At 43.8% G+C, this 13,846-nt stretch overlaps 1 protein-coding gene across 2 annotated transcripts in view; it reads right to left on the reverse strand.

Moving 5' to 3' along the window:
* Positions 1-13,846, reverse strand: part of ACSL3 (acyl-CoA synthetase long chain family member 3) — a 74,440-nt gene that overhangs the window by 26,688 nt on the left and 33,906 nt on the right. For both annotated transcript variants that reach the window (XM_070489648.1, XM_044751417.2), the window contains one exon: positions 6,936-7,350. In XM_070489648.1, the coding sequence (XP_070345749.1) occupies positions 6,936-7,310 (375 nt within the window). In that variant the 5' untranslated portion in view covers positions 7,311-7,350. The remainder of the gene's footprint in view (positions 1-6,935; positions 7,351-13,846) is intronic.

Below are 13,846 nucleotides of genomic sequence, written 5' to 3' on the forward strand. Positions count from 1 at the left end.
CTGGGAAACAACACGCAGCCTCATCATGCCATGATCATACGTCTCACTACCCAGTAGTCTGATCAAGTTTCCCGGTGTATTCACTGTCTCCCCCTCTGAAACGGCTATTTGAACCCACCTCTCTACTCAAATATCCTCCACGCTCGCCCTCCCGTCTCCACTTGCAGGTGATCACGCTGTCTCGTACTTTACTGTGAAATCAGAAATTAAACAGAAACTCCCTTATCTTCCTACCGCCAAGCTGAATGACCTACCCACGCCTGGCCATACTCTTTGCAGTCCCTCATGGTATCACAATGGCTGACACGTCCCTGACTCATGGGACCTTGCTTGGAAGAGCTTCCCAAATTTCCCTTTCCAGTCCTGACCACCCCTACCTGGACATCCAACTTACTCTTGACTCGATTACTCCACTGTGATGTCTCACAGACAGTCCCCGAATCCAGCCATTTCCCTCCGCCTCCCCATCATCTAGTGCATCTCTCCTCTGAAGTAACGAATGCCGACTGCCAACCTGCTTCCATCCTTATTCCCCTACAGCCCTTTCTCCCGACAGCAGCGAGTGTTCTTTGTGTCTGAATATAAATCAGCTTACTCCTCTGCTTAATACTCTGCAGTGTTGTCCCTTTCCAGTAGGAATGGAGTCCCAAACCTCACCCTGGCCTACAGAGCCCTAAGGGACCGAGACAGTGCCAGGTCTCTGTGCTCATCCCAAACCCCCTTCCCTGCCTCACTTCCGGTAATACAACTTTGTCCTTTCTGTCCCTCATGCAGGCTGGGCCAGGGCAGGAGTGAGGACGAGGCAAGACGGGCACGTAGGGCACAACCTTCAAGGACTCACTTTGAGGGTCTGAGCGCCTTCTGAAACTGTACCCTGAGGGCCTCAGCCAGCTGGGCTCATCCCCATTTCAGAGCCACTGCACTGCCCCACCCCACCACACAGAAGGTTCCTTCACAACATCGGCTCCCCCTTGTCACTCGGGCCTCCACTTAGCCATAACCTACCCAGAGAGGCTATCCGGGGTCTCCAACCAGCTGTATTCCTTCACAGCAGCTGTTAAACCTGTTAACTTCTTCTTTACTGTCTCTTTTCCTCCCACACAACATAAGATCCATGAGAAGAGCAACCTGTGTGTCTTGTTCATAACTGCCTCCCGGGTGCCTAGAAGAGGACCTGGTATACTTAGCAACTACTCGCTAACTGTGTGGAATGGATGGGATAATTAAACACAACTTCAATTTACTCTGGGCTTTTAGGGGTTTTCTGACCTCTCTCCTCTAAGCAGCCTCACTTTTAAAAAGATTGCTTTAAAAAAAATCCCTATCCACCTGATCACGTAACACCCGTAGCTACTTTCGTTCTGATCACCATTCAATCACATATATTCTCTGCCTATCATCTCTTAAATACTCTTACCCGCAACCCACATGAGACATAAATATGCTCAGCTTTCCCGAGTCGGGAAAATGAATGACTAGTGTGGCTGTGAATGACCATGGTGGAGTTTCTGAGCTGTTTCCTCGTTTGTAAACTTGGGGAGGGGGACAAGATGACCCCCTCGGTCGCCTTCCTCTCTCTCATTTAACTGGCTGTATTTTTATTCTGTGACAGGTGTGACACACACACGTGTAAATATCAGTGTCATCACTCAGATTATCACTGCCTGGGCCACAGGAACTTAATAATTCACAGTGTTCAGGAATATACGAAATCAGATGTGTTGATGATGCTGATAAGGGTCTCTTTTCTCAAAAGAAAACTATAAAAATAAAATGGAGATAACATACAGAACATTCTCTAAAATAAAAGCACACAAATCCTTAACCCTTCAGGGCCCTGAAGAATGAGACAGTCCAGCAGAGACCAAGTTGTCAGATGGCTGAGAGTTTAACCTCTATAAGCACGAGGACTTTTGTCTTTAACCATTTAGAATACAATTATTTCAAAATTATCCACTTTCCTGCCTTCTTCGACAAAGTACACTTGGCTGCATTTAACCATTCTCTCTGCAAATGAAGATTATTATAAACAAATTATTGTGAGGGAGCCAGAGAGTGTGAAAATACTCAAGAGATCTGGATGGCCTGTAAAAGTCATGATGCTGCTGCTGCCGAGGGCAGCTGACCTTTACAGCATTGACTATGTGCTAAGGACGCGGCAAGCATTAGCTTACTGCACTCTCACAGTAACTCTAAGAGACAGTTACCATTATCATCCCTATTTTACAGAGGGGAAAACTGAGGCAGAGCGAGTAAGGTTAACGCGCTCAAAACCACACAGCTGTTAAGTGACAGGACTAGAATATGAACCCGCGCGGACTGCCTCCGGAATCGAAGTCCTGTACCCACCCCTGTGTGTGTGGATCACAGCAGGGGCGAGAGTGGAAGCAGAAGACCTGAAAAAAACCAAAAGGTAGGGAGGGGTGGGGGTAGTTGTTAGGGGAAAAACCCGATTCCTGTGTTTCTGGCTGGAGCCATCTGGGCCACAGTGGTGCCTTTATCAAAATGGGGACGACAGGACGACGAACAAGTATGAAAAGGGAAATTCTGAGTGGGGAGAGGACTATAATAACCAAACCACAAGTCCTGGCTAAAAGAGTACCATTGTTTTTTATATAAATTATGATGTAAATGTCCTAATAAGTCAAAAAATAAACATCATACTCACATGCAAATAGGATAAGAAATGTGACTCTAGAGCAAGAAACACAAAAGCAGGCGCTGAGGGACAGGAAAGAGGCCGAGTCAATTCCCAGGAACAGAGACGAGTATTTGTGCTGTGTTTCTGGATCAATTTAGAAGGAACGTCACAGTGAAATCTTCTCTTTCTAAGCACTATAATAACACAGTTCCTTCTATTTCTTCTCTACTGGGTGTAAAATATGTAAGGAAAAAAATTACAGCGTTTCTGGTAGTTAGATCACTAAACGTTTGGGCTGGCCTTGTGCACTTTTATGTAAAATTATTTTTATTCTTTGCAACGCTTTTTCAGGTACGCGTATTTTAAAGATGCTCTGGAAACCAATCATTTCACTGTTCTTCATTTCAAAAGACAATAGAGCAAGCATTTGCCACTGGGAAGGCAGGAATCAGGAGATGCTGACACACATGCCAGGTGCGTAACTCTGCTGGTTTTTTAATAAAACCATATAAACTAAGACAATAGGACAACAGTCCTGAAAGAGCTTGCCAACCCACAGGAACATGGCAGCCTCTGCTGCTCTGCCTTCTGTTTATCTGTGCCCCTGCAGAGACCCGTCTTGGTGAAGCTGATGGCCACGCTACAGTGGGGAGAATTAGAACAGAATTGCCACCACTGCCTTTTCTTCCGCTTCTCCTTTGGTGGGAGCTCAAAAGAGACTTTTAGGGTAAGATGGAAACAAAGCTTCAGAGTTCATTAATTTGAAATAAGGGTCTGAGCACCTTTGTTTCAACCCTATCAGATACATTCTAGGGTTAGTCCCCAAAGCTCAGCCTCCAAAACAGGGCGGAAACTTTACCTATTGCTACATCCTTAGTTTTCTTTCCCAATTAAAGATTATCTTCAAACATGGACACTATTAAATGAAGACACACTTCATCACAAGCATGTGTGCACCGCACTGCTGGGCGCCCACTGAGCGGAAGGCACACCGCCTGACAACTCCACTCTGGCGTCTCGGCGCCAGCTGAGAAAGATCCCCTTTCACTACCTATCAGAGCAGATGCTGCGGCTGTTGCAATACGACTGTGCAACAAGAAACCAACAGGGAAAACAGCCCAGCTTGTTTAACACGCAGTTGCGATGCCCACTGTCCAGTCCACAGGCCGCTGCTGCAGCTGCAGCACACACGGACAGAAAGTGAGGTCTTCACTGGCCAGTGGCACCGCGCACTGTCTTCTCACATAAGGCCAACAGGAAATACTGCTTCATTTATCATACACAAAACCTAAAAATTAACTTTATCTTCCCAATGAGCATAATTTCAAACAGGAAAAATGTAAATGTTTTCTCTATCAGAGTTTGCATAAAGACTTGTGGAAAAAGTCTGATGAATCGCAATGCCCACAGGAGGCAGACCTCCTGCACTAATGTGGTATGGACAGAAAAACGTGCTGACTGCAAACAGTTCTTCCCACCTTCCGATTTTACCATGAGTTCAAATGCTGCTTTGTTGAATAAACACGGACTACAAAGGCACCACGGTCAGGACAGGGCAGAAAAAGCCATGTACACTCACTCACACACACACACCACACACAAAGGGGAAAAAAACTTCCCTTGTGTCCTTCGTGCATCCAGCCACATTTAAGGAACAACTATGACAGCCCTTAGAATTTTATTTTCTCTTAATTATACTGATACCTGAATTAAGAAGACATTCCATAGTCACCATATTATTCTCCTTTTTCCATACTTGGGAACTAGTTTGCTACTATGAGTACTGAAAAACTGTGCTAGCCCCATAAAAATGCCTATAACATGTGAAGGACACTGCAGAAAAATTAAGCTTCCTGCTAAAATAGGACTTCTGTTATATATGCTCAGATTAAAAATAAGAGAACCCAATCTTTGAATTCAAATAGCATTAAATCGAAAGACAAAAACGAATGTTTTTTTGGAGATAATATGAGCAGCATAGAATAGCCGACAAAGGAGTAGGAAACTTTTACTAGAAAATGTAGTGGTTTTGGTGCCTTTGTTTCAAACTACCAGATCTCTCAAAGACAGAATCAAAGATGGCATACCATAAAAAGTTGCAACTCAATGACAAAAATCAGGCAACAATATGACAATGTTTTGCAAATTATAACCTATAGACTAGAGAAGAATAATCAGGCACACTTAACTACACGACTTCAACTTCTAGAAACGCACTATTAACTCCAGCCAGATCTTAGGTTAATTTAGTAGAAAAAATTCATTCAAGTGAGGCAAAGCTAAGTCAGCAAAAAAACAGCAAATATGCTTTAAAAACAGAATGACCATATAATTCATCCAAACCACTTCTGAGACCAAGGGGGCATGAGGAATGCCAGACCGAGTGTACATCAGGATTTCGCAGGCATAACAAGATAAAAGATCCCTCTACTTCAAGGTGAGCAATACTTACAGATTCTGTTTTCTACGGTCAAATAACGTTTTTAATTCCTAGGAGTTACTGACATTAACTTGCTTGCCATGTCCTTGACATTCAGAAGAAAATGACCAAGGAATTTGTACACTAAGAGCAAAATGAACGGGCCACTAAGTCAGTCACACAGCACGCCCTGGGCCTGCAGCAACTGGAAGAGCTCTAGGCATCTCAGGCCAAAATGCAATCACCTGGCCTCTCCTCCAAGGTTGGAGAGCTCCTTCACGACTGAGAAGAAAGGCAGCAAGAGTCACGATGTGGCTGGAAAAAAGGACGAGAGAAAAACAGCTTTGCCTACACAGATAGTAAACCTATAACCTGACCAAATTATCGACCAACTACAGGTCACCTTACTGCCTCTAAAAAACTTCACCTTCCATTTTTACCTACTGGAGCTTCAAGAACTGCTTATAGGAAGGTCATGTACCCAAGTTCATAAAGAGCACTTTCACATCATTTCTGTACTTCCTATCCTGCAGAGTGCTAACGTAACCCAGGATGCGAGTCTTCATGGTCACTCATATAATTCTGCCCATTGAAATCCCAAGATATTAAGATAATAAAAGCTAGAGCATTTACACTAGATGCCACAAACTGTTCTACGTATATTATGTGTGTATATATACGCATACACTCACACACATTCAATTAATCCTCTCAACCACTCTGAGAGCTGGGATTAGATTAAGGCATACGGAGCGAGACAGCCTGGGTTCTAGTCCTGACTTTACCACTTGCCAGCTATGAATCCCTGGGTGAGTTACCTAATCTATCTGTGCCTCCGTGTTGTCCTGTGTAAAGTAAGGACGATAATACCAACTCATAGCGCTATTGTAAGTCTTAAGTTGATATATGGAAAGCTCTTAAAACAGCCTGGCTCAGAAGAAACGCCAATAAATGACAGCAATCATCTTCACCTCCACATTACAAATAAAGAACCTGAGGCCAACTAGTTAAACAACTTTTCCAAAGTCACAAAGCTGCTAAGTGGAAAAGCCGAGATTCAAACCTATAGGATCTGGAGTCCAGGCTCTTAACCACTATGTTACACTGCCTTTAAGAACGCCTTACTCTCTGTTTCAAATCAAAAGGCAGATTGTTCCATACTTGTGAAAAGAAATTCTGAAAAACCACACAATTGCCACAACCAAAGTACCAAGACATTTGGCGCCCAATGGAACCTACGTTAAAATCAGAAACAGCAGGTCACACGCCAAAACACAGAGCAATTTCAAGCGCACACCGTTGCTTCCGGAACTACCCGGGAATACGCTTTCATGCCCCAAACTGCCGAGATGCTCTATTCCAAGCCCTGGGGAACATTCAGGCTCAGAAGCACCCTCACCAGTGGGCATTCCCAACATGGAAAACTAGGAACAAAGCCATGCTGGAGGATAGAAAGGGATGCGAGTGGTCTAGGCCCATCCTGCCCGTTTCTCCTGCAACATCAGCAAATTCTAACACAAGCAGGGGCCGGTCCCGTGGCAGGGTGGTTAAGTTTGCGCGCTCTGCTTCAGCAGCCCAGGGTTTCGTCAGTTTGAATCCTGGGCACAGACATGGCACCACTCATCAGGCCACGCTGAGGCAGCGTCCCACATAGCACAACCAGAGGCACTCACAACCAGAATCTACAAGTATATACTGACAGGCTTTGGGGAGAAGAATAAAAGAAAAACAAGAAGATTGGCAACAGTTGTTAGCTCAGGTGCCAATCTTTAAAAAAAAAATTCTAACACAAGCAGGCCGGGCTTGTGCCTTGCCACCATTTCTATGAGTACATTTCATTCAGAGGGACTTCAAAGGCAACAAAAGATATCTTACCTTTTTAAAAATTTTTCCATTTGGTTGCACTTCATCTTCCTCATTTAAAATTTCACGTGTTCCCAAGAGTCTTTTGTCCTTAAATTTGTTTTTCGCATACATAAAAACTTTATCTAGTGTATCACATCCAGGGTATAATACCGAAGCCAAGCCATCCAGACTGTTGACAGATCTGTATGCAGAGTCGGGTTCTGAACTTACAGGCTTTGCTTTAATTTGGCTTGGTTTTTTTCTTGACTCAGACAAAAAATAATATGGAATATATGTTAAAATAGTGTAAAGTGATATTACAAAATGTATGAAAAATAAAAGAACGGGGTTGATGGTCTGTTTGAGCTTCATGGTAGACGGTTTTGAAGACACGTGGTTATTCATAAGTGCTCAAAAAGCAGAATTAACAGATTTCCGTAAGAATCTAGAAGGAAGAAAAAGAAGTATTAGTTCAAAATCATTTTTAAATAACTTTAAAGAAAAATTCTTCATATTAGATAGGAAAATGACGATTTTTTTCCATCAAGCAGCAGCTAATACACTGGCCCCAGCAATGTCCTGTCCATTCCTGATATTTCTAAGAGACCCATTTGTATGTATCTATTAACAATGGAATGACCACAGAACAGTTGCCACAACATTCTGTAAACAGGTGGCTCTTTTCCAACCTAACGTTAAGTATCCACAAACACTTGCCAAGGGCAAGGACAGAGAAAGCCAGAAGACCTACAAAAGAATGGAGCCCCAAAGTGCGCCATCTCCTGCCCTCCAGTGGCTCATTACACTGGGGATGACCAGTACCTCACGTGTATGCCACATTCTCCTCTCCTGTGGCCCCACAGCCACTACTAAACAATCACTGCTTTCTTTCCCATGAGCCGGTTCTCTCAACCTAGGCAGCAACAAGCAAGTGGAGTTGGCAAACAACATGAAATTCACTTTCCAGAGCAGCTCTAGATATTTTCCAATTTAGGCAGGTTAAACTGTGGGGCACGAAGGCAGCAAACTTTGGACATTTTATACTGGCGTTCATCAGACTCACTGAGCATCTACTACTCTCAGATTCTGTTCTAAGTACAGGGACTAGCACAGTCTAAGTGCCTTCTCTCCTGAGCCTATACGCTCACTGGGAGAGGCAGGCAAACACAACGTATGCCTGTCAGGTGCTGATACATCCTACCAGGAAAAACAAACCCAGCCGAGGGACATACAAAGTGCCGGGCGAGGCTGGAGAGGCGCTCTAGCATACGGGTGGTCCACAAGAGCCTCTGGCACATGATATCTGAGCAGAGAGAGAAGGAAGAGAGAGGGTGAGCCCTGTGCCTAAAAAAGGCACTCCAGGTAGAGAAACAGCCTTCATGTGGCACGTGGGTAATAGTGTCATTTTTGAGGAAACAAAAGTGAAGCAAATACTAACTAATGACTCCCCCAGCTCCAAATCCAGGGCTATGATATCTAGCGTTTCTCATCTCCTAACCCAGCCTCCACAGTGTAGAAATTCTATTCCAGGCAAGCGCAGCCAAGAGATCTGGGGAATCCCTCCTTCCACCCGGTTCCTACTCATGGGCAGAAGCTCTACCTGAGGCGCGGCAGGCCGAGAACAGCGGACACCAATCATCTTGCCTCAGCTCGTTCATAAGGCAGACACTGCAAACCGAGAGGACCAGTGGCTACAGCCACAGCCAGCACCCCACATGCAAAGCAAAGGACAAGCTGCTGTCCCCCCCGGCTCTGGAGCAACGGCACAGAGATCTGCAAAGGCCAGAGAAGCGGGCTGTAAAAACAGAGAACCCTAAGCAATCTCTAAGAGAGCTGACTGCAGGTGGCCTGAGATCTGGGAGGCTCAAGCCTAATGACGTTGTTGAAAACAATGGAGACTGGTACCTCCACGACAGCAACAAGCCCAAGAGCAGACCAACAGGAAGTGTAACAGAGAGCATCAGGGACAGAGATGCCTAAGAAGAACTTGAGTCGGACAGCTCAGACTGGCCTCACACACAACCCCTACAAAGGCCATCTAACTGGATCACACTGTGGGGCAAGTTCCAGCCCCGGGCTTAGCTGAAAACAATACAGCAATCGGCTGGCTGTGGGCAGAGAATAACTGCTGGGTGTGATACTGACAGAGGCAGACTTGGCAGAAATTTCACAAGGAGATCTGGGAAAGAGACAGTTAAAGAGAGCCCTCCTAAAACTGCTGTCACCCGGGAAGAAGGCCCTTCAAGGAAACTGGGGTCCCCAGGCTGTGCCCTCTGAGGAGCAACACCAGAGGATGCGCACTCAGAAAAAATAACCTTCACTGAAATAGGTTTTGGGGCCCAGGGCAGGCCACCCCAAAACAGCCCACAGTAGTATACTGATTATTTTGAATTAAAGTTACTTGAGAAGCAAAAGCTGTATTCTGACCCCCCTGTGTCTGTTTCCCCGAAAGCAGGAAATGAATCTCCCGGGTGAAAGGGGCCCTCCTTGCCTCCTCACCAGAGCCCGGGGACTGAGGGCCCAGAAGCCCGCAGAGACCAACCTGGTTAATTTACTCCTTCCAGCCTAAACTCCTCACTAATTCCGTACCTGAAATCTCAGTTACTTTATCCTGGCATTCCTCACAAATTTGTTTCTTTGTATAAAAGACACATATACTGCCCGCTTTTGTTCACTCTCCAGCATCATTTCTCTACGATCTCCACATGTATGTATTAAACTGGGTTCTTCTCTTCTTAATCTGGTCTGGTGTCAGTTTCATTATTAGTCCAGCCATGAGAACACAGGAAGGGGAGAAAGGAGATTTTCCCCCACTCGACACAGGCTAGCCAAGTCACTAAACAAATAAACAAGCAAACAACACAACAAGAAACCACAGAAAGGGGAGGGGAGAATCAGTATTCAGAATTGCTACAAACCATCTGATGTCCAGTTTACAAGAAAAAATTATGAGGCATGCAAATAAACAGGAAATTACAACTTATACATGGGGGGGAACAGGCAACAGAAACTGTCCTGGAGGGGCCCAAACATCAGACTTCACAGACAAGACACCAAAGCAGCTACTATAAATACATTCAAAGAACTAAAGGAACCCATGCTTTACAAACTAGAAGGCCAACTGTGCAATTTTACAAGCTAAGGAACACCTCTAACTTTGCCCATGTACAGCTGGTGAGAAGCCAAGACCCCCCCCCAGATGATCCCCAGGCTCCGCTCACCATCCCAAGCTATTTTCTTTGAGAATGTATTGTGTAGTACTCTGGAGAATGAGTCCAGAGAATCTAGATTTTTGCCATATAGGGCATGAAGAGCCTTTGAATGTTTCTGTGTAGGAAAATGGCACGCTGAAAACAAATGGTCCTACTACTTCCAGGACATCAGAGCTGCAAAGAATTAAGGCACATAATTTGTACCTTAATAACCCAGGAAAATGATGTTATCTCAGTAAGTACTCTCTCTGAAATTTAATTTTGCATATTTGTACTTTGAATTAAAAAGTAAAACTGTAACTAAAACTATTTGTATCCACACATTATCAATATGACTGTATATATATAAAATCTTAAGGCATCCACTACAAAGCTAAGAGAACTAACAAAGAGTTCAGCAAAGGTTGCAGGATACAAAATGAATATAAAAAATCATTTCTATATACAGGCAATGAATAATCAGAAAATGAAGTTAACAATTATATTTACAACACTAATAGAAATAATACCTAGGATTAGATATAACAAGAAGTACAAAATTTGTACTATGAATACCACAAAACATTGTTTAAAGATATTAAAGACAAATAAATAGAAAAACATCCCTTGTTTATGGATTATAAGACTTAATATTGTTAAGAGGGCAACATTTCTAACTGATGTACAGATTGAACACAACCCCTACCAAAATCTCTGTTGGCTTTTATACAGAAATTTGTAAGCTGAGCCTAAAATTCACATGGAAATTCAAAGCAGCCAGAACAGTCAAAACAATCTTGAAAAAGAACAAAGCTGGAGGACTCATCTATCTCAATTTCAAAACTTACTACAAAGCAACAGTAACATCAAGACCGTGTGGTCCCAGCCAAAGGAAAGACACACAGATCAACAGAATAGAAGTGACTAGAAATAAACTCCCATCTTATGGACAACTGATTTTCAACAAGGCAGAAAGAGCATTTAACAGGGAAAGAATAGTCTTTTCAACCAATGGTGCTGGAACAACTACATAGCTACACCTCAAACGATGAAGATGGTGCCCTTTCTTATATTATACAAAAAATTAACTCAAAATGGATCATGGTGCTGAAAGAGCGAGCTAAAACTATAAAACTTTTAATAAGTACTAATCATTGAGTGTAGGCAGCACTTCAGAAAGAGTACAGTAAAAGGTAGAGAGGCAAGTTCTGGCATTTTCTGAGAAGTCTTCTTGGATCAAATAACAACATATTATGACCTTAAAGGCTGGGGGAGGGAACAGGAACACAGATTTTTAATAGATGACACCACATAATTTGAACAAGCACCAAAAGAAGCAGGTGCTCAGGAAACAGCCAGCCACCCAGTAGAGCAGGGTGGGGATGAGGAGATGAGAGGAGGGCAGGGTGTTACAGGCCTCAAACTGTAAAGGCCAAATTGTGGTGGCATTCGATGCTGGGGAAGGAATGTACTCCACATTTCAACGTACACAAACACACAGTTTTAGAAAATAACTGTATGCAGAGGATAACCTGAAGGCAGAGAAACAGGAGGCAACGAAATTACATAAAAGATCGCTGAAACAATCCTTTACTCCTCGATCAGGAGGCTAAGGTGGTGTGGCAGGGAGCCGGCAGCTGGAATTCCCAGCTCCTGAGTGTCCGGAGGGTGGCAGTGGGAGTGGCAGCTCCTCCAGCCCTTCCCAACAACTGAAATCATTCTGTTCAAATGGTGACGTGGTTTCCACATCTGAATCATGAACATAACAGTCATGAATTAGAGCAGCGGCAGTGAAAGGAGGCAATACAGTTTTGCTGCCTTCCACTGGGACAGATGGTGAGCCACGGTTGGATGGGTGGTGGACAGGAGATGAACACAAGTCGAAAGTAACGGGTTTAAGATGCCTGTGAGTCATCCAAACATATAAACCGTGAGACTTAAGAGGGGTCAAAGCTAGAAGCATACACACACAATAAGAGGCCGGACGAGACTGCCCAAAAAGAACACGGAGGAAATCTCCAAGATGAAGTGCAAGGACAGAAAACTTTTAAGGGAAAGCAGTGCCAAGACTGAGAGGAGGAAAATCTCACTGAAAAGACTAGGAAAGTAGGAGAACTTGGAGAGGCAGTGTCGCGAAAGCCAAGGGAGGGGAGAAGCAAGGAGAAGAGTTCAGTAATGTCAAACGCAGCCTCGATGTACCAGCCACATGCGAAGACATAAAATTTCTCTAAAAGGTTTCAGATAAACAAGGTGAGCATCCCCCTTTCAGAAAGCAAACCTGGACAATTACATCTGGTCACCTTTTCCTCCACAGCCCCTAGGTTTCCACTCTAGTTTAATAAGGCCTCATCCACCCCAGGGTTAAACCAACGGTATGCTTTATTTTTTTTCCTAGAATTTACGCAAATGTTACATCTAGATCTTTGATCAGTATGGAGTTTACTTGTCCTACATTGTGTAAGGTAGAAAGCTAACTTTTCCTTTCAGATGAACTGCCTGAACCGTTCATTAAATAAACCACTCACTTTTTTAATTAACCAAAACGTCACCTTCAGCAGGAAGTTCTCATTCGTACTGGGATCTGTTTCTGGACGCTGCTCTGTTTCCGGGATCTATTTGTCTACAGCTTTGCTAATACCCTACTACTCCAGATACAGCAGACTGACAGCAGTGCTTCCCAACTGCATCAGTTACCTTACAGAGTATGTACAGTGAGACTCCTCAACCGCGTCTCCCCCGCTCCTCACCTCCCCATGCCTATGAATTAAGGCTCTGTGGCAGACTCATTCTTAAACAGCGGCCATGTGATTTTTAAGCACACTAATGTTTGGGAACCACTGCTTTAAATACCTGGTAAGATCCTCATTATCCATATTTTTCAAAATTTTCTTACCAATTCTTACAGATTTATTCTTCTACATAAATTTTAATGATTTAACATTTCTGCACGGTGAAAAAATTTTTAAAAATCAAACGGAAAAAAAAAACACATGACAAAATATACAAAGAGCCCCTACAAATTAAAAAAAAAAAAAGCAACACAAAAACTGGGCAAAGAATAAGTACAGAAAAGCCAAAAAAGAGGAAATGCAGGTGCTAATACATACACGCAATATGTTCTCCTTTACTTGTAATAAAGATTAAAATGAAGCCATACCAATTTTCATGCAAAAGTTTTAAAAACATGTAAAAGACCACACTATCCAGAGTCCAGTGAAGTAACCCAGCCATATTTAAAACACAAACACATGGGGCCGGCCCGGTTGCGCAGCGGTTAAGCGTGCACGTTCCGCTTCGGTGGCCTGGGGTTCACTGATTCGGATCCCGGGTGTGGACATGGCACTGCTTGGCAAGCCATGCTGTGGTAGGCGTCCCACGTATAAAGTAGAGGAAGGTGGGCACGGATGTTAGCTCAGGGCCAGCCTTCCTCAGCAAAAAGAGGAGGACTGGCAGTAGTTAGCTCAGGGCTAATCTTCCTCAAAAAAAACACACACACAAACTCTTTGCAATCCCACACTCTGAACTCTCTTCTACAGAAAAACAAGTGTATGTTAAGCACATATGAACAGGATTCAGTCAGTCATTATTTCCCACACATTTACTGAACACAGACTTCACACCAAGCACTCTTCCAGACGATGGAGCCACAGTCGTGAACAAAACGTGAGGGGTAAACAGACGATAAACAAATAACTAAACATCATGAGGATCCAGGAGCCGCAGAGACAAATACAGCAGGTCAGAAGAAAT

The sequence above is a fragment of the Equus asinus genome, chromosome 19, assembly GCF_041296235.1.
Source record: "Equus asinus isolate D_3611 breed Donkey chromosome 19, EquAss-T2T_v2, whole genome shotgun sequence".
NCBI classification, from domain to species: domain Eukaryota; kingdom Metazoa; phylum Chordata; class Mammalia; order Perissodactyla; family Equidae; genus Equus; species Equus asinus.